Source organism: Sturnus vulgaris, chromosome 6 (assembly GCF_052056855.1).
Source record: "Sturnus vulgaris isolate bStuVul1 chromosome 6, bStuVul1.hap1, whole genome shotgun sequence".
NCBI classification, from domain to species: Eukaryota; Metazoa; Chordata; class Aves; order Passeriformes; family Sturnidae; genus Sturnus; species Sturnus vulgaris.
Genome location: NC_142248.1, coordinates 33,139,879 through 33,161,737, shown reverse-complemented (window position 1 = coordinate 33,161,737; position 21,859 = coordinate 33,139,879). Strand labels below are relative to the sequence as shown.

The following is a 21,859-nucleotide window of genomic DNA, read 5'->3' as shown; positions in this document are numbered from 1 at the left end:
TCCAACTCCTCTGTGAAGGACATCGTTATTGTCAACTCCATGCTTTCCATTGCTGGAGAGACAGAGAAAAATGTTCAGGCTGAAATCATGATCGTTTCAGATGAAGGGGAAAAATAGAAACGGGGAAATGATACTTTGCTGTGAGACAGCACAGCAATTCAGACTGAAAGAGTCTTCCTCTGAAATGAAGCACAGAAAATCTGCCTCAGTATTTAGGGATGCACAACCCAAAAAATTAGAATGTCAATCCATGCTTGCATTGCCTGCCTTCTGCCTCCTGCAAAATAAAGTTAAATATGAGACAGCTATTATTGCAAACTCCGTTTAATCCCTACAGATACTTGCAAATGCTGGAAGAAGGAAGATCCTTGGTTTTGCATGAAGACTTATATTTACTTGGAACCTTTTTTCTGTGAAAGGGGTACTGACCAACCACTTTAAGTAGCACCAATAGTAAGTGTAGGTGTAAAACTGTTCCTCCCTAGGGAACCAAAATCCCACGGTGCATGCACGGGCCACGCCCCCGGGCCCCCCGGCCGGGCCAGGCCCAGAAAGGGGCGCTGTCTCTTTAAGGCGGGGACGCGGGTGCCCCCTGGCGGCGGCGGCGCGGAGCCTGCCGGGCCCCTGGGTGCTGCGGCGGGGCGGGAGCGTCCCGGTGCCCGCCCCGCGAGGTGGGTGGGAGCGGAGCGGAGCGGGGCGGAGGGGACGGCCCGGAGGAGGAGGAAGTGGAGGCGGCTGTGAATAGCGGGCAAATGGGGAGCTGAGCCGCTGCAGCAGCAGCAGCAGCACCGCGGCCGCGCAGCAGCAGCAGCAGCGGCGGGCGGGCACGGAGGCGAGCTCGGCTGCGGGGTCCGTGCGTGCGGGCGCTGCGGGCGTGCCGCGGGGCTGGGCGGCGGCGTGCCTGCTCTGCTGGGCGCTCCGGGGCTGGTGCGGGGAGCGGCTTCTCTCAACCTCGGCGAGCTGCCCGCCGGTGCGGGAAAGGGCCTCTCGGGGCTGCCCGCCCGCCGGGGGCTGCGCCCGGCGTGGCTCGGCGGTTCAGCGGGGCGGGCGGGGGGCAGCGCCCGCCGCGGGGAACCGGCTGATCCTCCTTTCTCTGCTTCTCTTGCAGCCGTCGCTTGGCAGGCGCCGAGTGCGAGCGGCAGCCGCGCTGCCCCGCTGCCCCGGACCGGTCCCCTGCTCGCGGGGCGGCACCATGCAGACCTTCCTGAAGGGGAAGCGGGTGGGATACTGGCTGAGCGAGAAGAAGATCAGGAAACTGAATTTCCAGGCCTTCGCCGAGCTGTGCCGGTAAGGAGGCGGCCCTCGCGGCGGGGAGCGCCGGGGCAGGCGGCGGCCCCGGGATGGGGCTGGGGCCGCTCCGTGCTCGGCCGTGGCCCGCGCCGCGCTCGGGCGTACCGCACTCGGAGCGTGCCTCGGCGGGACCGGCTCTGCCCGCCGGGACCGGGGCCGCAGGGCTCGCAGTGCCCCGGGCACCCCGCCCCGCTGCCGCCGGGCCGGGCGAAGCGTTCCTGCCTCCCGCTCACCTGGGCGCTGCCGGCCGCTCCAGGGAAACGCGATCCGGAATGGTGCAGCGTCCCCGTGGGTGTGCGAGGGCCCGGCGCAGCCCCACGTTACTGCCTGCCTGGGTGCATTTCTGCCCCCTGCTTACCGAGAGGTCTCTGGTATTCCCCTGGAAATAGAGTGATTTGGGATCTTCGCTGGTCCTGTTCTGAAGCCGAGTTATTAAAAAGTGTCAAACGTTTGGGAATAACTTTCCTTCAAGTTATGTGAAAACACGTAGAATTAGGGTCTAGAAGCCCCTGAGTAAGCTTGTATTCATCGGGGATGTGAATGAGACATCTGAAGATGGTATAACTGCGTCTATTTTGTGCTGTCCCACAGGTAAAGGTTAGGTTGATAAGCTGTAATTAGACTTTATCTGAATAGCTTAGAGGATAATTTTTGAAGTATATTGCACAATTTTATTATTTAATTGGGAGTTTAAACTCCATGTGGGTCCAAGGTCTTGTGGCACATGCTTTGCAGCTTCTGGTACTGAATAACAACTTTTTCTTACTTCATTCTAATACTAAGTTTATAATGAGGATACTAAACCAGTTTTGATAATTGAAAGATATGCTGCAAACCTTGCAGAATATATTGTATGAGACTTCAAATACAATTTATTTAAAGCATGTCATGCTAAAAACACCAGTCCCTGTGAAATTTCTGTTGACAGCACTTCTTTCTGTAAAGATGAAGGAGGCAGAATAGAAAACTGTTTCAAGAAACTGACAGAAACTTTTACATTAGCTTTTGTACTTGGATTCTGTATCCCCTCTGTCAAACTTCAGCAAAATTTACTAGAATTTTTTTTAAGTATAAAAAGAGCCCCAAATTTTGGTTTAATGTCTAATTTCATGTGGTTCTCCAAGACAAATTGTTGTTGATAAATAGTGCTGAATTTTGCCTCTGTGTGAGATTTTTAGGTTAGTTTTTGTGATGCTCAAAAAGATGCTTTTACCTCTGTTGGGCATATAAAAAATGTAAATTTTTAGGGCCTTGAGGTTTGGTATACACTGTTTTTCATACCTGGAAACTACAGTTAATTTCAGAAAATCTGTTAAAAACTTCTTGGTATTGTGTACTGTACATTGTTATATTTAGCAATCTCCAAAATGGACTTTCTCCTCTATTGTCCTTGTTTCTCTTTTTGACTAAGTGCTTTGCTACCGTCCTCTCTACCTTAGAAATTCCTTACACTTGTGTTACATAACATTGATCTACAATTTCTTTGTGTACTGTGCAAACTTATTAATAGTTTTGGGTCATCATGCTGCTGTGAAAATTGACCCCAAAGTATCTCTCTTGCTACACTTTACTAATTTCTTGGTCAAAATTAGTCTGTATAGGCTAAGCTCAATTTGAATAGCATTTACAGATGCTGGATAGAGATGGCTGTTCATACATGCTTTGATACTTTTAAAAGCATTATTAGTATTTCTGTACAAACAGAGTTAAATGTTTGGCTTAAGTATCAGTTCAGTCATTGGAGCACATCCTGCTGATATCTTGGATGCTCTAATTTCATTCCTAGTAACTTCTATAGACACCAAAGGAAAACTGCATTCATTTAGGCAAAGATTTCAAGTATTTTATGGATAATATCTACTTGATAACTTGTATGCTTGTCAGCTTTTTTTTTTTTTTGCTGTAAAAGTCGTGCCAAGCTTAACATATTCCTTACTAGAAATCTTGTGTATGGTAAAAGACAAGACAAGCATACTCATTCCTGTACAGTGATTCATGTGTTAGAGTGGACTATGTACGTCTGTCTACTCTATGTGCTTTATGGTGACTGGTACTTGGAATTTATTTGCCTGTTGCCTAGGGATATACTTTCTGGATGACTACAAAGTTCAGATTTGTTTGTACGAGTTTGTAATGAAGCAGTTATATAGTCCAGGAGAGTAAGAGGAGCCTCCTAATGAACTCCTGGAGCATGCTGGGTTTAAATCAGGGAAATTATTAGGATAAGGAAAATCTTTATTTCTTCTCAGTTTGCCAGGCCAGCCACTTCTTGTGCAAAGCACTGACATCCTAAAGAGGTCATGGAAGACGTTTCAGAATCTGTTCAACCCATTCTCTGAGAGATAGACTCTAAGTGCTAGACTACTTTCTTAAGCGTGTCTCCAGGTTTTAGGTTAGATTGTCTGAGCTGAGACATGAGCCAGTGTGAGTGGACCAGAAGCTAAGGTGTAGGCAGTTTGTTTGTGGTGTAGGCAGTCCTGGCATCAGCTTTCTGCTCTGCAAATACTGATCAGGAACCTTAAATACTTTCCTCATATTTGTATCCATCTTGAAACTTTCTGTATGACTGACAAGAGAGCTGTTCTGTCTTGGGACTTTTGTGTAATCTTTTTATCTGCGTGGGAATCTTCCTCTTATCAAAGACCTTTGAGTTCATCTGCACGTTTGGTCCTCACTGTGACAGACTAGATATGTCCTACCTGAGCTGTATTCTTGGTAGAGCATAACTTTGTAGAGCTAAAGGTAGTGCCTGTGATTGTATCTACCTTCACATTTATAGCCCAAAATTTTGAGTTGCAGCCCAGTGCAGGCCTTAATGCTTCTACATCTCATTGGGGGTTCAGAGTGATGAGCAAAAGGTAGTGTGTTTTCACAGACCTGTTGCAGGGAATCAGTGATTTCTGAATAGTGCCCTAAGTCCTGGAGGATAGAGCACTTGGCCTGTCATCTGGGATGCCTGGTTTCAAGCCTGTGGCTGATGTCTCTCAAGGGAGACCAAGCCTGAAGATGGGCCAAGCTCTCTCGGATCCTCTGGCTGAACCTGCCACTGTATATAGAGAGGATTAACTCCCCAGTGCCAGGTTAGTCATTCTCCCTGCTATGTCTGAAGTACTGTGGCAAGGGCATTCCTTTGGGATGAGGTGTGTGCTCAGTTCTGGTCTGTTTCCTGGGGTGGTTTTTGGTTTTGCCCAGCAGCTCTTTTCTGTATAAACTGGTTTGTAAAGTGAGATTGGAGCAAGACTTCTCTCTTCTGTTCCACGCATCGGTGCAGTTTCAGTGGTGAGAAGAGAGTTGCTGTCTCAGCCTTGCTGATATGAAGGCATTCCTGTTAGAGTTGTGATATGGGGTTGAGCTCTTTTATGTGGAGCAGGGCAGTTTCTTATACTCTGAATTTATTAGTCGGGCAATTTACTACTATTGCCAAGTTGTCCTGTGCTTTTAGTAAAGCTGCTAGAGCACCATGCTTTGTGTAGCACTTGGAATTATCTGCATTCCAGCATATATGCTGTGGCTGCAGTTCCCTGAGTGTAGGGTCCTTGCAGGACTGCAATTTGCAAATGTCTGGTTGGTGCATCTCAAATAAACTTTCTTGTGAGCCTTAATGTTCTGCTCCTCTAAGGTGGCACAGTCTCAGAGCTTTAGGTTGCTGTCTGTTGTCAAAACATAGAATATCTATGTCCTGCTGTAAAATAAAGCACGGTTTCTAGGCATTCCTAACAGAGAATTTAGGAGCCTGTGATATAAGTGTGTAGTTCTGATGTTGTCATGTGTCCTTGCTGCTGCTTAAACGAACAGTTCCTCCTTTCTCTAGCTGCTTGGTCTCATCTTCTTTCTCAAGCTGGGTTTAATGGTTATGCAGTTGGCAAAGACTCTCAATCCAATCAGTTCCATGCTCATCATATTGACCTTGGAATGGCTGTCACTGTGCAGGTGCATTATCACTAATAAGAGGTTAGGGAAATGGAGATGCCACATTGCATTTTATAGAGATGGGAGAGCTGTTGTGTGAATGTCAGATGGTGGTAAGGACTCTTGGATGCCCGTGTAATTGTTTTATAAAATACATATGCTGCCGGATCTCTGTGGATTTTGTGAATGAAAAGACTCCTGTTCATGCCATATGAGGAGTGGCATATATGTGCAAAAATGCTTGTATCTACTCATTTTCTGAGTTGTGTGTGCCTGGCATCAGTTAAGATTAGTGATGTGCAGCCATTTATAAATGTTTCTTTGCTCTGTAAAAGCCTCCATTTCCTTGGTAGTTGTTCTGCTTGTCAACTACTGTGGTCTCTTCTGGGAGCTCTGGAGATACGAGGCAGTAAGGTCACGGCAATATGAATAAGTTATAGTGATGTGAAGTGAAATGTGCTTCATCCAAGAGGACATAATTTAAAGTCACCCAGTTCTAAATTATAAACTACTTCTCAGTTATTTTGGACAAAAGCATTCACGTGTGCAGCTTGTAAGTTTGCATGGTAATATGGTAGCTTTTCTGTGTAGCTATATACATAAAAAGTCTGAATTTCCTCTTAATGGCATGTAGAAAACAAATAGAAAAGGAGTTGAAGAGTTGCCTGAAGATGTAATTCACGTCTTAATAAATCTTACGATTTGACTGATAGAAGAACTGTGCTTGTACGTTTTTTATGGTTTTTTGGGTTTTTTTTTTGTTTTTTTTTTAATTTTGGTTTGGTTTTTTTTTTTTTCCCCCATAAATCAGGGTGAGCATCTGGGAGGAAGAAGTTCTCAGGAAATTATATACATGCTAACAAACTCAACTTCTACCCACAGAAGGCAATGGAAACATACTGATTGAGTTATGCCTTCTAGTAAAGCCCGTTTGTCTTGACTTTTAGTGAGCAAGCCAAATTGTCATCTTCCCTCCTTGTGAGATCATCCATGACAAACTAATAGCACCCCCTGACATTCAGGAAGCTGAGTTGTCTTGGTCCAGTTTGGATTCCCAGGTGCTGTGCACTGGTGAAGACTCCTTTGAAACTGGACACCATGTTCTTGCATTGTGGCCTGCATCAGATCAGCAAGCCTGGGATTTAGCATAGAATTTTGGGTATGTAATTCCAACAGAGCATCTATCACCTGTGCTGAAGACCATTTTGTTATAACAGGTCACTGTGGTGTGTTGCTTTGTTGGGGTTTTTTCACTGAGTTATGATGAAGCTATTTTGAGGCTGATATCAGGACGATCTGCTGAACATAGCTACCAATGATATTTTTTCCTACCAAAATATTAGTTTCCCTAATTTAAATTTCAGAGTGGCTTGAACTTGTTTGGGTTATTTTTCCTTTTCTTTAGGCTAAATTGATTCTTCAGCTTCTGTCCATATAGTTTTTGCAGTATAGTTTAGTCTTATTTTAGCACATGAGAAATCACACTAGTAATCTACCATAAAACGGTAAGCACTGTTGTCAGTGCTGTAGATCTGTATGTTTCTCTTTTTCTCTTCCAAACTTTATTTGTGGTCCCTTATGTGCCATGGCCTGTGCACAAGAACCTAAACATGAGTTTTAGGACAGATTTAAGAATAATGCTGGTTTAAGGGTATTAAATGGATCTGTTTCTTTATATAGCAGGCAGGAAGTATATTACATATTTTCTCCAAGAAAAACTCAGGGGATTTTCTTTAACCCCAATTCCTCACAAAAAAACCCCTAAATACTACTTTTGTTAAATAACTGGCTTGTGCCAGTTAGCTTTTACAACCTTAAAATCCATAAAAATAAAATGTGTGTGTGTTGATCAATAGCTCCCTTTGTTGGTTGTGTTAGTCTGAAATACTATATCATAAGAAGTAACTGCGGGCTAGGTGGGTGGGTAAGTTTCTTTGATATCAATTCTTAACAAAGACATCTGGCCTAATGGTAGAAATTGTACTAAGCCATGAAAAAGTGTTGAAGGTAGTAGCAAAGAAGGGTATATTTCTTGAAGGAGAAGCTCACACTCTTTCTGGATTCCTGTTCCCTCTTCCTGTAATGTGTAGAGACTTTACATCCCAGAAGAGCTGGATATGTGTGTGTTTTCTTAATCTCTGAGAGCACCTACTGACAGTCATTCTTCTCACACAAAGCTTACGGTGTTATGCTTACAGAGCCATTCCACGGGAACACAGCGCAGCTGCTGGACAACAGAAGTGACTGTAACAATCACCCTTTCATTGTGACTCAGTTTTGTGGTCTAGCAATCATTTACCTCAGGTTCAGGAAGTTTGCATCTTCCTTATGGCACATCCCTTTACCACAACCTGTTGGAACTGATATGCAGCAAGGAACAATAATAAGCCTGGTCAGGTGGCAGCTTTTCTGAGAAAGGTCTGCATTCTTTTGCAGATCACAGGCTGAATACAAATTGACAATGTTGCCAAAAAAAAGCCCTAAAGAACCCCAAGCAAATGTCATCTTGGGGTGCGTAAGTTGGAACAGAGCCTGCAAGGCACATGGAGTAATGTCTCCATTCTGCACAGCACTGATAACGCTGCTACTGCAGTAGCCTCACCTACTGCCTTTGGTCTGGGGCACTGCATTTCGGGGAAAAGGTCAATCGGCTGGGAAGTGCCCAAAAGAGAGCAGTGAGAAGAATCGGAGGTTTTGTAAATACAGTGTATTGTACTGTGCTGTTCAGCATAAAGAAGAGACTAGAGACGATCTTGACCTATTGTAGATATTGACCTTGTAGAAAGGGAAAAAAACAACACATGCTCCCTCTTCTTCTGCCAAGCATATTCCCCAGTTCAGGTAGAAGAAAAAGTAGTGGCCTTCAACTGGGCCAAGGAGGGATGATAGGTAAGTGTAAAAGACACTGTGATTGTCCAGGTAGGCAGTGGAATTTTTTCTTGAGATCTCTAGAACCACCTTGGATAAATATGCTGGGAATGATACAGGCCTGTGGGGCTGTTTCAGAGCAGAGATGTTGACCTCTCCTGAGATCAGTGCTGTCACTGGTTTGGTTCAATCTGTAATAGTGCGGAAGGTACCTTAGAAACCATTCTTAGTGTGCATTAAGTAGCTTGAAGTCCATTTGCTAATTTGGGAGTCATGACTTGGGCAGTCTAAGCACGCAATCTAAATATGTGCAGATCTCTTCCATATAGAGGCTCAGTGTGAGTGGGGTGTCAGTGATGACAGAAAGCGTTTCCTCCATCTTAATGTGCTGCACCTGGGAATTGATATCATATCTCCTGATGTTGACCAGATAATGTACTATTCATCTCAACAGTTGATACTTTTTGGCGAGATGACTTTCTTGAACTTGTTCCAAAGAAAGAAGGAAGCAGTGCATGTGAAACACGCTAAATAAGTGTGATAATAGATAAAATAAGCACCTGGGCTCGTCACATCTGTGGCACAGTGTTGTAGAACAAACCCTCTCTTGTCTGGTTATCTTCCGTTTTCTCATTTTTGAGTTCAGTGTTCAGTCCTTGAAACAATGGCTTGTTTTGTACTGATGGCATTTAACTCTGCTCAGAAGGAGTTATGTGCTTTATATGATCAAGGAGGAAGCTGCTGATACTTTCATACTGTCCAAATTCTGTCTGTCTACACAGACAAGTCCTATTTGGAAGAAAACCACTGCTCTTTAGGAATGGCTTTCGAAATGACTGAGTTTCACTGAAGGAGGTGTCCTTTATTTCTGAGAAGAATATCCTTACTTGTAGTTCTTTCCTCCCAGCTTCAGTGCTTGGGCTAATTTGACTGGGGTGATTGCCACTCATGTAAAATAATTCCTGTGAATTGGGAAAGCAGAAGTCTGCTCTTTCCCACAGCCAAGGCACTACCTCTGCAGGCAGCAGGGTGTGTATGCACATTGAGAGGTTGCTCTGAGGGCACTCAAGGCTCTGATCTGTAGGGTGGAGAAAGTCATATTTCCACATCTAATGACACTTCTAGGAAAGCAATTGCCAGAGCCAGACACAGGGCTTGGAAGCAGGTTCAGTTCACATTGAGCTTCTTAATCTTCACCCTTCTGATGCCAGTTAGTGAAGATTTGTAACATGTCTTATAACACGCTGCCGAGTCAATTTTCCTTGCTTGGAAGAATTTGAAGTTGGTCCTTCCTCCTCAGAAACAGGCTTATTTTTGGTCTTCATCATACCCCTCGCAGACTTTTCTTCCTTCTTGTCAAAATGGCATCTTTGGTTCTTTCCCTTTGTAACACGCTGGTTCTGCATGTCCAGTCTGGGTCCTGAGGCACTGCCTTGTGAAACTGAATTCTCCATAGTGCCACTGGCAAAGGAAGAAAAATAAGTGAATAAGACATGTCTGTAGCAAAATACAGAGTACTAAATCTTAAGCTGTGATGCTCCTGATTTGGTAAATGCTCTTGCATGTGATTCTGAAGTTCCTGCCTGTCATTCTGAAGCCCCACGGTTGTCTCATCAGATATTCATGGATATTGAGAACGTGCCCCCTCAGAGGGCAATGATGAGCTAAAAATCAGCGTTTCAGGAGACCTGGTTTGAGTTGAATGCTTTGGCCATAAGCAGCATTGATGTCCTTTTTGGAAATCTATGTTTTAACATGCTGGTGATTCTTTGTACTTTCTGTAATTTTCTTCCTCATGTTAGGTATGGATAAATACATGTAATACTGTAATGTGATGTACATGTAATGTAATGTACATGTAATACAAAATGTGTTTTGTTACAGCAGGAAGAAATAGTTTAGAGGATTCTCTGGAAACCAGGCCCTTGGCACTGTGTGTTGTAGTGCTTAGTAATGGCTCTTGCTGCCTAACCTTGATAAAGTTATCTTCATGTTGGGGTTGGGGCAACTGGTTAATAGCTGATAGAACAAGGGTGATTAATGGTGCTGGAAGGAAATGATACCATAAAGGTTCACTTACAAAATGCCACGCCTGACCTGTTGGCAGCCACAGTGCTGCAGTCCTTTCTCCCTGCCATTCTGAGATGGCTTTTGTCATTTGGTTAAAAAATTGATGAGAAACTAGGCTTATTCCTTATCTCATCACCCTACTTTCCCTACAAGGATGTTAACTGTCATCATTTGTACTGGTGGGCTGTGAAACGTTGCCTGCTTCAGCAATATGGTATGTTTTAGTGAGTCCAGCAGTGACTACTTAAACCCAACAGGCCATGTGTGTTTCAAGGAGAAACGTGGTTATTTCCTTGTAGTTAAAATACAAGCCACAGAGATGAATGTAAATACAGAATACTGTTGTTCTTTAGCTCTATCTGCATGTCGTGCAGCTGCACGTAGATGCTGCTTTGTTCTGGAATGTGCTGTTCCTTGGATTACAAAATCTCGTCTCAGTTTTGGGGAATTTAACAGGCTGAGGATCCAGCCCCCTCTGCCTGCTGTCATGGTAGTCTGGTACCAGAGCAGATGGAATGGGCTCTCCTTGCTGCTTTTGAAGGATGAGAGGGTGGTGGGGGTAATGGCGAGGCTACTTCCACCCAAGTGCCACCAGTATGTTTTGCTTTGTAATAAAGGCTGTAATTGCTTGGAGCTGTTTGGAGTGACAGGCCAGCTGAAGAGTGTGAGGACAGGCAAACAGAACCCAGCCAGCCAGGACCTGAAGGGGTTCTTAGAGCAGATGCTTAGGGAAAGTATGAGGTGCAGAATAAATGTGTTCACCTTCCCTTTGGCAGACCTTCTTTTGTCAGTCACTTTTAGAGTCTTTGGTGGCAATGGTTGTGTCCATGGTACCGCATTCAGCATCCACAGATAGATCTGCTCCACATAAACCTTTTAGTGTGTTTTTGAACTCACTTTCATTTCTGCCATCACAGGAATATAGGGAGTTTATTGGCATTTGTTGGCAGTTCTCTAGTTTGGCTGTGAGTAGAAACATAAGCAAATACAAAGTTGTATTTTCTGTGTGGTTTTTTTTTAAATTGGGTTTTGATTTTAGTGTATTTATTTATTTTTTAAGCCTGTAAAGGAGTAGGCATTACTTATTTTTAAGCGTAGGTGTAGATATTCATTTTACCAAAACACCTTGGCTCTTGACTAATTAAAAAAAAAATTTTGGTCAAGTTGTCTTGCAAAGTTCAGATGTGAAAAGTTCTTTCCCCAAAAGAAAACGCTTTCCTGCTAAAAATAAAAAAGCTTCTAGAAGAGAGCAGAGGAACTAAGACTTGGTACAGTTTAGAAGCTATCTTCTAACTTAATCTGTGCCTTGAAACCAACAGTGGAGGGCCTTGTGGTACCTAAATGCCCCTTGTAACTGAAGAGAGGAGTGTCCAGATCCTCCTTTGCTGCCTGATGAGATTAAGTGCTAACATAACAGAGGGGCACTCTCAGGAAGTGAAGCACTGTGTTACTATTGCAATAGACAGAAGCCCTGTCTTTTCTAGCATTTATGCCAAATGTGTAATTAATTTTTTTAATAAAATCTGCACCTGACTTTCATTTTATATTGAGAGCATTGAGTTTTTCTGTCTTCCTATTGATTTTTTTTTTTTTTCTTTTCAGTTAACATTGCCTTTCTCTGGTCTCAACTATGACTTTAAGAGTTGCTTCAGCTCTATGTTCTTTCACCCTGCTGTCTAAAATGGATTTTCTTTGCCAGTCAATCTTTAAGCACAGATGTGCATACACTCAGCCCAGCCTCATGGTTTTAGAGTTAGTGTGCTGTCTGGAACAGGTAGACGCTGATAATGTGTTGAGTCATGATGTTTCCAGCATGTGTGGCTTTAACATAAGTGTCCTTTGAGATAGTCTGGGTAAACTGTGTTATCAGAGACTCTGTACGAGGCACCCTGGCATGATAGAGCTGTGTGTGAAGCTCAGCATTCAGATACACTTGCTAGTTGGAGGGGTGGGAAGAGAAGGATAGAGGGAGCTTGTTCTGAGGTTGCCTGTGGTGCTGCTCTTGTTTTGTTGACAAAGAGGGAGCTTAATTCACTGGAGCTGTCAATCTGGTAGTTTTCAAGCCTTGAAAGAAAACTCCTGTAAAACTGTGTGTAAGGAGGAAAAGGAAAAAGAAACTAAGCAAGACCACTATTTTGATGAGAGATTGATGATATAAAAATCTCCCCACAATTGTAGTTGCTGACCTCTGCACTGTATCTAGTAGAAAAGGCGAGAGCATGAGAGTAAAAGGGAAGTATTATTGCTGGCATATTGGGTTGAAGCACTGTGTGCTGGGGAAAAAGTATGTGATGATAGAATTGAACAGCACCCTTTGTCCCTTGGTAGAAGTTTTCTTTTTCAGAACTGCCACTTTAAAGCTTCTTTAATCTGTGGAGAAAAACAGTTTGTGCTGCACCTTTAGTTGTTGCTGGTTGCATGAACTGCAAGTGGGAACTGGGCCTATATGAGGAGAAAAGATCTATTTGCAAGTGAACAAGCACTGGATGAGGTTATATTTTTTGGCTTTGTGGCTTGATGTTTTGGTGTAACTTTTCCTTCTGTCTCAAGAAATAGGTCAAAGCTGGACTTTGTTCAGCTTGAAGTGAATTTTGAAGAGAGTAGGTTTTTTTTTTTGACGTTTTTCCTGAACCAAAATTTTGACATACTTTTAATAGAAAGTACTGGCTTGCTACTAGATAGGGGATTGAAAGTCCATTTTGTTTTTCTTTCTCTTTCTAATGATATTTTAGTCCTGCAGTTTGCAACATCTGGAAGGATGTGTGCTTCAAATTTTGGTTTCTGGTTTTATGGGTTTTTTCTATATGTCTGTAGACTGAAAAATCTTTGGTCATAGGCATCCACCAGTCTAAATTGCTTTTGTTTGGGGCTAACTTAGTTTCAACAGCTCTCTACCTGGTTTCCTTTCTGATTTCTTTTTTAGTACAATGTGACTAGCTTTACTATCTATGTATGCTGTAGGGCATTGATCTTCATCACTTTTGTTGCTTACTAATGATGCCCAACTAACCCAAGATAGAGTATTCTTGTGGGTCAGAACTTGCTTTTTTCAGTAAAAGTAGTGGATCTTGCTTTTGTCTGGTCTGAATGTAATTTAAAGGCTCTCTATATCTTTAAGTACTGACAGGTTATCATTGCTTCTGGGTATTGTAATCAAAGCACATGGATTTTTAACATATAGCTCATGTCTCCCTGAGAAGGCTCTAGAGAGTAGAGAAGACTTGTCTTGATTGATGCTGGTCAGCTGTTGTGTTTTAATTGTGAATATTTCTAAGAGACTGGTGGGATGTAAGTGCTCGTTTGAGTCAAATAGGAGTGGAGCCCACAATGACCCTGTGAGGAGTGAGAAGTGACTGAATGAGAAAGGTATAGGGTCATTGGAGAGTTCTGTCGTTTTCTCTATGTAAAATAAGCTCAAGTGCATAGCAGAGAATTATGGTTGCAGCAGACTATCACTTCCAGTGCTGTGCTGTCCAGCTCTTGCAGTAAAAGTCTTTCCTCATTTGTGTGCTACTGTGTTCTGTGGTTTCCTGATCAGTGAAGGGCTGCACCTTGGCTCACAGTAGGTATTGTTTGGGTGGGGGTTGGCACAATAGTTTTGCGCTGTGATTTGATCCCTAGTTTGTCTTGAATAATCTATTAAAATGTAATGCTTAATCCCTTTTCTTTTTGACTGGTATTCCTTTGGTATTTTTGCTGTAGTAATGAAACAGTGTAGCTCTGCTTGCAAGAGAATCACTGAAGAAAAACAGTATTTTGAGATGTTTCTTTTGTGTCTTTGGCTGTAGAACAGAAAGAACAGCCAGAGGCAGTGTAGATTAGACCTTCAGTCTGTGTCTGTTCATATGTTAACAAATAACTTCCCCGATTTTCCCCAGTTCCTAGTTTTTCCTGTTTGTGATTGTGAAACAGTTCTGTAGAAACAGATATTGTGAAGTTTCTTCAAACAGGGAAAAGTGTTTCTGAAATCACAGAACATGGTTAGAACATTTACTACAGCTAATGTGTTTTTAAAGTCATTTGGTACCAGCAGACTGTGGAAAAGCATGTTTCTTCCCTGCCCCCTACCCCAAATTACACTAACTGCAATTAGGAGGCCTTAATTAAAATGCTTGGTTCATAGCTTGGGCAAGACTTTAGAAACAAAGTAATTTATTCTAAGACAGCTTTACCAAAGATTTCTTCTGGTGCAAAGCTGTTTCCTGATGTGTAAGATCAAGATCTCTAAATCTTTTCCTTAGACAAATTAGATGGGGGACAAGTTCTTTGTGCAAGTGCTTATTCCCGAAAAAGGAATCCTTGCATATGAATTAGGCTGAGATTCAGAAAAGCTCCTACTTTTTAAGGTGTTGAGTTTCTTTAACCTTGGTGGGAACTGATCATGTTTGCAGATCTTGGCCTAATCCAGCTCCCTCTGAAGCTATTAGGAACCTCTGTAGTTGGATTCCTGGGGAACTGGATACTCTGTACTGGTGTTGAGACTTTTTTTTTTTTTTTTTTCCTAATGGAAAGCCTGAGAGACTTGGAATGGAAATTGAATTTGTTCATGTTGGCATGAGTTTGATGGCAAACCTGGATCACCACATGGATTTCTTTCACTGGCTTGTTCTTGCCTTGTTATACCATAGCTACTGACAGCAGGCACTTAAAAGATGTCATAGCTTGATAACTATTGATGGCCAAGAATCAAAAACGTGGTAGGTAGTAACTAAAACATGCAACTATGATGTCGTTGAAAGTGTGCTAAATGCCTGCTTGGCCCAGGGAAGTATCCGGTAGTGTAATTTGAAATTTGTTTTTGTAGGACCAAGTATAGTATTTGAGTTTCCTGTTACTTGTTAGTGCTGTTGTCACCTTTTCTTATGTCGACTGATACGTGGGTGTGAAAACTCCCTGGCAGAATAGGCTTTTAGCACACTTGCTTCTGGTGATGAAACCTGAAACACAAATGTTTGTTTCTGAAAATATGCATAGTCCGTGTGAAATCTCCTGGTTCCCTCTCCCTTTAACTAGAAGTAGATTGCCAGTTGTTTAGCGTTGATCCAGGCAGAATGGAGCAGCCTAGCAGTGCTGTTAATATTATAGTAAAAGGCTTGTGCTGGAGAATGTTTCTGGTTTAATATTTTTTGGTCTTTGAAACAGTAATGTCTGTGCAGGGCTGTTTCCAGCAGCTGCTTTGGCTTTGAGAGGATAATTGTTGGAGCTTTCTATAAGAGCAAGGATGAAGATTCTCTTTCAGTAAAACTTGACCTCCTTTTGATGAAGTAAAAACTATTAAAAGGTTAACTTTTTCTCATTCTTTATATGCCTTTGAAGGTGAAAAATTTTTCATTGGCTTTTTTCCTCCTCTCCAACACTTCGAGAAATTAAATTATTTATTTAAAATGCCTGTTGTCAGTGTTGGATGCCTACAGGAACTCAGAGGTACTTCTGCAAGGCCAGTCCACAAAAAACGTGAGAGATGGCTTTTTCCTGCTGTACTGGAAATGTATAGTATTGACTATGAGGAGTTTTTGAAGCATGCTGCCCAGACAGCTTTGAAACATGAGCAGACAGAGTGCTAGCTGTATGTAGATGAGCTGTGAACAATTGAAATGTATTTAAATCTTGATGTCTTCCATGTATTCCCTAGGATAGGGGTTGTACAGGGAGTTTCCAGATCAAGGAATACTCTCCTATCCTCCAGACTGAAGACCCTTTAATCAGACCTAGGCCTGGCAGCCTAAATAGGGTTCACTTTTGGCTCAGTAGTAGGCTTCACTGTAACTTAAGTAAATTAGTGAATTTTCTAATGTACTTTTGCTGCCTGTGTGAAGTAATACAAACCTATTCAAATGCTGTTCAGTGGTTGAACATTGCACATGCATTGCTCATAGATCATTGGATCTCAAAGAAGAGCCAGTGTGTATATTACTTCATCTTGTTATTTTGTTATTAACGGCTCTTGATTCACATTTAGCTATTCCAATGCATGGTTCGTGGTTCAAAATTAAAAATTAAAGTTGTTGAAATTTGTCTCCTTCTCATTGGTGATTTCTATGAAGAAATACCACTGGACCTAGTTGTTGAGGACACCAAGTTGTTTTTACAACTTTAATTCACTCAACTGCTATTCTTTCAGACCTATTAGCTTATGAATGCTTTTGGTTCATGTGCAGAGTAAGTAACTCTGTTTTTGCCAAGCTAAGATTTCATCTTCTTGCATTGACTTTCCCAGCTTGGTAACTTTAATTTGTGGTGAAAATAAAATATGGTTTGAAAAGCAAAGAGGAGACAAGGAGTCAGGAGGCTGTGTACCCGTCCAGTGCAGAAGAAATAGTGATAAGGATTGTTTTCTTGCTTACGTTTTGCTATGCTTCTTGTGTGGCTGCCTGAGTTCCAAGAAGGCCCTTGTAATTCTGTAGAGCAAGTCGTTGCCATTTTCCAAGTGCATATGAGACCTCTACAGGAAAATGAAAACTCTGGAAGCTGCAAATAAGTTTGAGCTTGAACATAAACCTGCTGAGGCTAATGGGAAGGTTTACCTAACACAGGAAATGTGGGGAAAAAAATCCCCCAAAGCAGGAGTCTCTTATTCTTCTTATAGCAGCTTATCTATGAAGGTGCTATATAACTTATCTAGCTGTGAACTAAAAGAAAAAAAAGAGAGAAATAATGAATTCAGAAGTGATTCATTTTCTTTCACATCTGTATGTTGTTTACTGGGACTGGTTCTTCAGGAAGTCTGCACTCCTCTCTCTTTATTCTACACAGTTTTACTTGTATTAAACATCTGAAAGGCTCTAATGATTGGCTGCTTGAGGGTTGTATCAGTCATGGTAACAGCCTGGTTTTGTCATGTTTTTTTTAAAATTAAAAGATCAGGTATGGTCTGCAGCCTTTTTTTTTTCTAAAAGAAGCTGCTGTTCACCATTATACCAAGAAACTATTTTTTCCCTTCTAAATGAGGCCTGATCTCCTAGGAGATTTGAAGACTGCATAGTTATTTTCTGAAATACAGGATCATTCGATGCATCTTCTGAAATTGTTTGAGAAATAGCACCATACCTGTTTCCAGTGACCAGTAAGCAGCACACTGCAGTTTTTCAGTCTTCCCTTACAGGTGAGGATGTAGCTGTATGAACCTCTGGCCTCAGATCCTATCCTAACAGAGGTGCAGTGTAATCTAAACACTCCCAAGTGGAAAAAAAGGGGGCAGTTAATTTGCTTTAGAAGCAGGTCAGTATTTTAAGGTGAGCTCTTGTATGCTGGTTGTCTCAGTCACAGGACCGACAAGAGTATGTCTGCAGAACACAGTGTGTTCAGGTAATCTCTGGGTATGTGAAGGTTTCAAGGAGTGCTCTCATGGGAAAGAATAAAATGCCAAACCAGAATGAATCCTTTATAGACTACAAGGCCCTGTGCCTCCTCTCCTGGCTGCTTTTCAAATGGACAGCTGTGAGCCATATCTAGGAAAGAAGATGGGTATGGCAATCAGAGTGGGCTGCCTGCTGTGATGCTCTGAGCTGGTCTGAGCACCCTTTCAGATCCAATACAAGGGTCATGGATGTACTTAAGTCGGGAAGCTGTTTCTAATTCTTTTGAAGAAAGTTCATTTTGTTGAGTTGTCCTGGTGTGAGACTATTTTCTTTTTACCATGATTTTGTGGATTATCTGTGGACAAGTACTGGCTTCTGAAACTGCATGTTTGCATCAGGGAAAGGAGATCCTTACTGCGTGTGTTCTTATTTTATACTCAGACTGGCAGTGTGCCATAGATTTCCCATGCTGTTGATGTGTTGGAGAGTGCATTCGTGGTCTCTCTCCCTTGCTTCTCTAAGGTATGACTTTTTTGTCGTTTGTTTGTTGGGTTTTTGTGGGGTTTTGTTTGGGTTTTTTTTTTGTTTTTTTCAAGGAGGAGATTTAAATGTGGTCTTTTTCCTTTTGGCTTTGTAAATCCTTTGGAAGAATTTCTGTATGGTCCCACTTGTGTTGAAGAAATTATGTTAAACAAAGCTGTGACTGGGTGCCAGGGGAAGTTTAAGTTGGGCATTAGGAATAAATTATTCACAGAGAGTGATTAGATACTGCAGTGGGCTGCCCACGGAGGTGGTAGAGTCATCATCCCTGGATTCTGTGATTCTGTGTGTGATTTGTCCATTCTGCAGCTGTGTGGTAAGTGGTAAAGTGTAGTTTCCGTTCTGGATGGAGTACTTGGTGATGGTACTGGCCCACTGTCCAGCTAATCCAACTGCTGTCTTGAGCTTATGAACAGAAGTGATGAAATTCAGGATCATTGTTTCTGTGCAACATACCAGTTTATGGCAATGTCCAAAATGCTTACTGATGTTCAAAAACTTGCTGCTGGTTGCTTTGGGTGTGAAAGGCATGATGGTCCCTAGCAGGTGTTTTTCCCCCAAGACTACCATGCTGTGGAGGGTAGAAAGGACAGAGCCTCAGCTGCCACCTTGTCCTGTATCAGTGCTGTGAGAGAGCAGCAGGGACAGTTGCAGCATTGCAGTGCCCTCCTGGCAGGGGCTGCAAAGGCTGGGGACTCTTTAGCCAGCTGTCTTTGGGTCCCAGAATGCACAGGTGTCACGTTCAGGGTTTCTAAAAAGAGCAAATGAAGGCAGTGGACACTGCAGGATGAACATGGAAGGACTCAAGAGGAGTTCCTTCCTTTTGTGTGGAGTATAGGGTAGATGGGGCTTTGGAGGGAGATGCAGACATAGCCAAGGTAACTGTTGAGCCTGTGGGATGCAGCTAGTGGAAGCCTTGGTGATCCAAGTGAGAGCAGTGAGGTGGGTGAGAGACCAACAGCATCATGAGTAAAAGTGAGGGACTGCATGTGAGAGCCAGAGGTTACAGTCCTGGCCTCCTGTCCCTGAAATGGGTTTTCATTGACACACTAATGGGACTCAGTACATTCTTCTCAGAGGCTGCAGTTCTAAAACCCATTTCATGTAAAACTTCTCCACTGAAAAACTGAATTCTAACTTTAGCTCTTTTTATCTGGATTTATAGAAAAAATCAAACTCCTGTTATGTGTGTGAAGTGTCTGTAATGGCAAGCTTCATATCTGCAGCTTCTGTTGCCTGTATTTTCCAAGCATGTTCATCATCAATGGAGGTGTTTGGTGCTTGACAGCATAAGCATGCTCTGCCTACTTACACTACTGGAAAGGTGCAAGACCAGTGATGCTTGGCTTGGTGCCATTAAATTACAGCACAAGAACTGTAGGGCTGTAGGTAAATAGAGACATCAGGTCTTGAGTGAGCCTAGTGCCAAGGCAGTGGTAAACTTTCAGGAGGGCATTAAAAGAACCTTGCTCTTTGGTGTTATGTTCTCTCTAGTTCTTTCTTGTGTATGAGAAGAGGGAGAAATTGAATGGCAAGTGTAGAAGACAGGTTATCATTGGAATCATCTGTAAGCAGTTTACTGTAAGATAGGATGCAAGACTTTGTGGGTTAGGGCCTTAGTTATAGTGGCATATTTTACGGAGTTACTTGAAAAAGAGAAATATTCCCGCTTTTAACAATATTAAAATTCTGTTTTGTTTTCACAAAAGGGCTTATTCATCCTTTCTTGGTTCATAACCTTAAATGGCCAAAAATGCAGTTTTACATTTTTTTCTTTCATTTCCCAATTGTTTGTCTGTAGGCTTTTTTTTTCACTAGTGATGTGAGTAAAGAAGTTATTTTTCACCAGAAAAGTCTTCTTGTAAAAAAAGTCTGTGTGACTTTACTAGGATTTTTCTAAGGAGAACCTCATAATGTGAAAAGAGTGGAATCATAATTAAGTGATCTTTATTTTTCCAGTGTTAGTTCTGACTGAATATGCTGAAGACAGACAGAGACATAAATGAAGCTGTAGTGTACCTCTGTAAGCATGGTCTGTGGTTTAAAAGTGCCCTGGAGCACTTGGCTGCTGTTGTAAACTCTATTGGAAATTAGTAATTGCAACTGTAGGTGTTATGTCTGACCAATATGTAGGTCAGTGCTTTTGTCAGATCAGAAAATTTGTGCTTTAGTACTTTACACTGAAACTGATCTTCTCTTAAAGCCAAGCCTTGGGAGAGGGTCCTGCTGCAAAATCAAGGCTGGCTATGGTGCTGTTGGGCTGCCCTGGTGGGCTGCTGTGCTGGCTGGTCTGCAGCCTTCCAGGTCTGAGAGCTGTCTGTGACATTGGAATGTTTGCCTGATGTCTGCCTTGGGGCAGTGGTGTGGAGACATGCAAGCCAGGCTGGAGGAAGATTTTTTTTTTATTTTATTTTTAATTCAACATGGATGTTGATGCTAGGATTCAGATGGAGAGAAAAATGCAAATGTTTGCATTAGTCTTGCAAAAATATAAGTAATCTGGCAATTTTTAAAATTTTATCTGGAAACTAGAGAAGATAATTAGGGATGATGTATGTTTCATTGAAATGTAGGGGAGTAGTCCAAAATAATATGACAGTTTGCAATCTCTTAACTTCAACTTTTGCAAGGTTTTGATTCTCATAACCATTATTATAGTCAACTGGAATGATTTTGAAGTGCAATGTTTTTGCTAAATTGGATTAGCTTTTGCACTTCTTTAAGGTGATGCCTGTGTATTTGGCCCCTTTGACTGTGTGCTGACCAAGCACAAAACCCTACCAGTGTGTCTAGGCAGATAATACCCACCCAGAGTGAAGTCAGCAAGGCTGAGCAACTGCGTGCAAGGGAGTTATGTAAAGCTGGGTGTGGAGCAGCCTCCTTTGCTATGAAACACAGCTGACTGCAGGGATCTGATGTGCAAAGAGCTGTGAAAACGTGCTGCCAGGGAAAAAGAATTCATGGAATAAGAAATCCCGCTGTTGCAGATAGATGTACTAGTGGAGTATAAAAGTAGACACTTGTTCAAGGATTTTACTTTGTCCTCATAAACAAGAATTCATGAAAGTATGCTGAACAAATTTTTTTATTTACTAAGAGATTGAGAGGTAAATGTGTACATTGGCAAATTTCAGTAGTATAATATAGTTCAGTCGTTTTTAATTAACTGTTACTTGATAAGTAACAGCACATGGATAAACAAAAGTGATATTACTTATAGTTCAAAGCTATATTCAGCTACATTCAGAATTTTTTACATAATTTGAAGCTATTATTTAATGCAGATTTTTTCTTATGTATAATTATTTTTCAAGTTCTTATATATATATATATATATGTATATATGTTGGAATCACAACAGTTTAAAAGTTGTAACAAGTCCTTTTCCTGTATGTTGATTGTATCTCCATTTAACCTGTGATGTAATTCTGGCAGTATCTTTGAGTTCCTCCTGTATATAACACTGTATGTGAAAGCCCTAAAGAGAGAACATGGGGTGCAGCAGTGTGCACCCAGTATTGAGCAATGCAGAAATCAGTCTGAAACAGCAGAGTAGTAGGCAGCTTCTCCTTGCCTTGTGCTCTGCAGTCACCTATAGGCTTGAAATCCCAGTGCATGGTACTGACAGCATCTCCACGGTGCTTATCTCTTGGGTCTACAAACAAAAGAAGTGAGCAGGAGAAAATGACTATGCTCGTCCAAGGGAGATTTGTTCTGTGATCATGTGTTATCAAACATGTAATCAAACATTTAATAAACTACTTGTATTTTTCCTTCTAATTAGTTGATGCCAATTATTGGGATTCAAAGTTGAGTTTCAGGGTGGAGATAAACAAATATAACCCAGAGGAAAACAGCTAGCTGCTACTGTGCTTTGATGTGAC

General features: G+C 42.1%; 1 protein-coding gene across 4 annotated transcripts in view; it reads left to right on the top strand.

Annotated features, from left to right (window-relative positions):
- Nucleotides 1–677: 677 nt before the first annotated feature.
- The window catches only part of ITPK1 (inositol-tetrakisphosphate 1-kinase), a 137,092-nt gene continuing 115,910 nt past the window's right edge, over nt 678–21,859 (top strand). Inside the window, exons 1-2 of one of the 4 annotated variants that reach the window (XM_088166161.1) lie at nt 678–832; nt 1,109–1,287. In XM_088166161.1, the coding sequence (XP_088022287.1) occupies nt 1,193–1,287 (95 nt within the window). In that variant the 5' untranslated portion in view covers nt 678–832; nt 1,109–1,192. Of the gene's footprint in view, nt 971–1,108; nt 1,288–21,859 lie in introns of those variants that run through there. The other 3 variants (XM_014884453.2, XM_088166162.1, XM_088166163.1) reach the window with 3 other exon arrangements.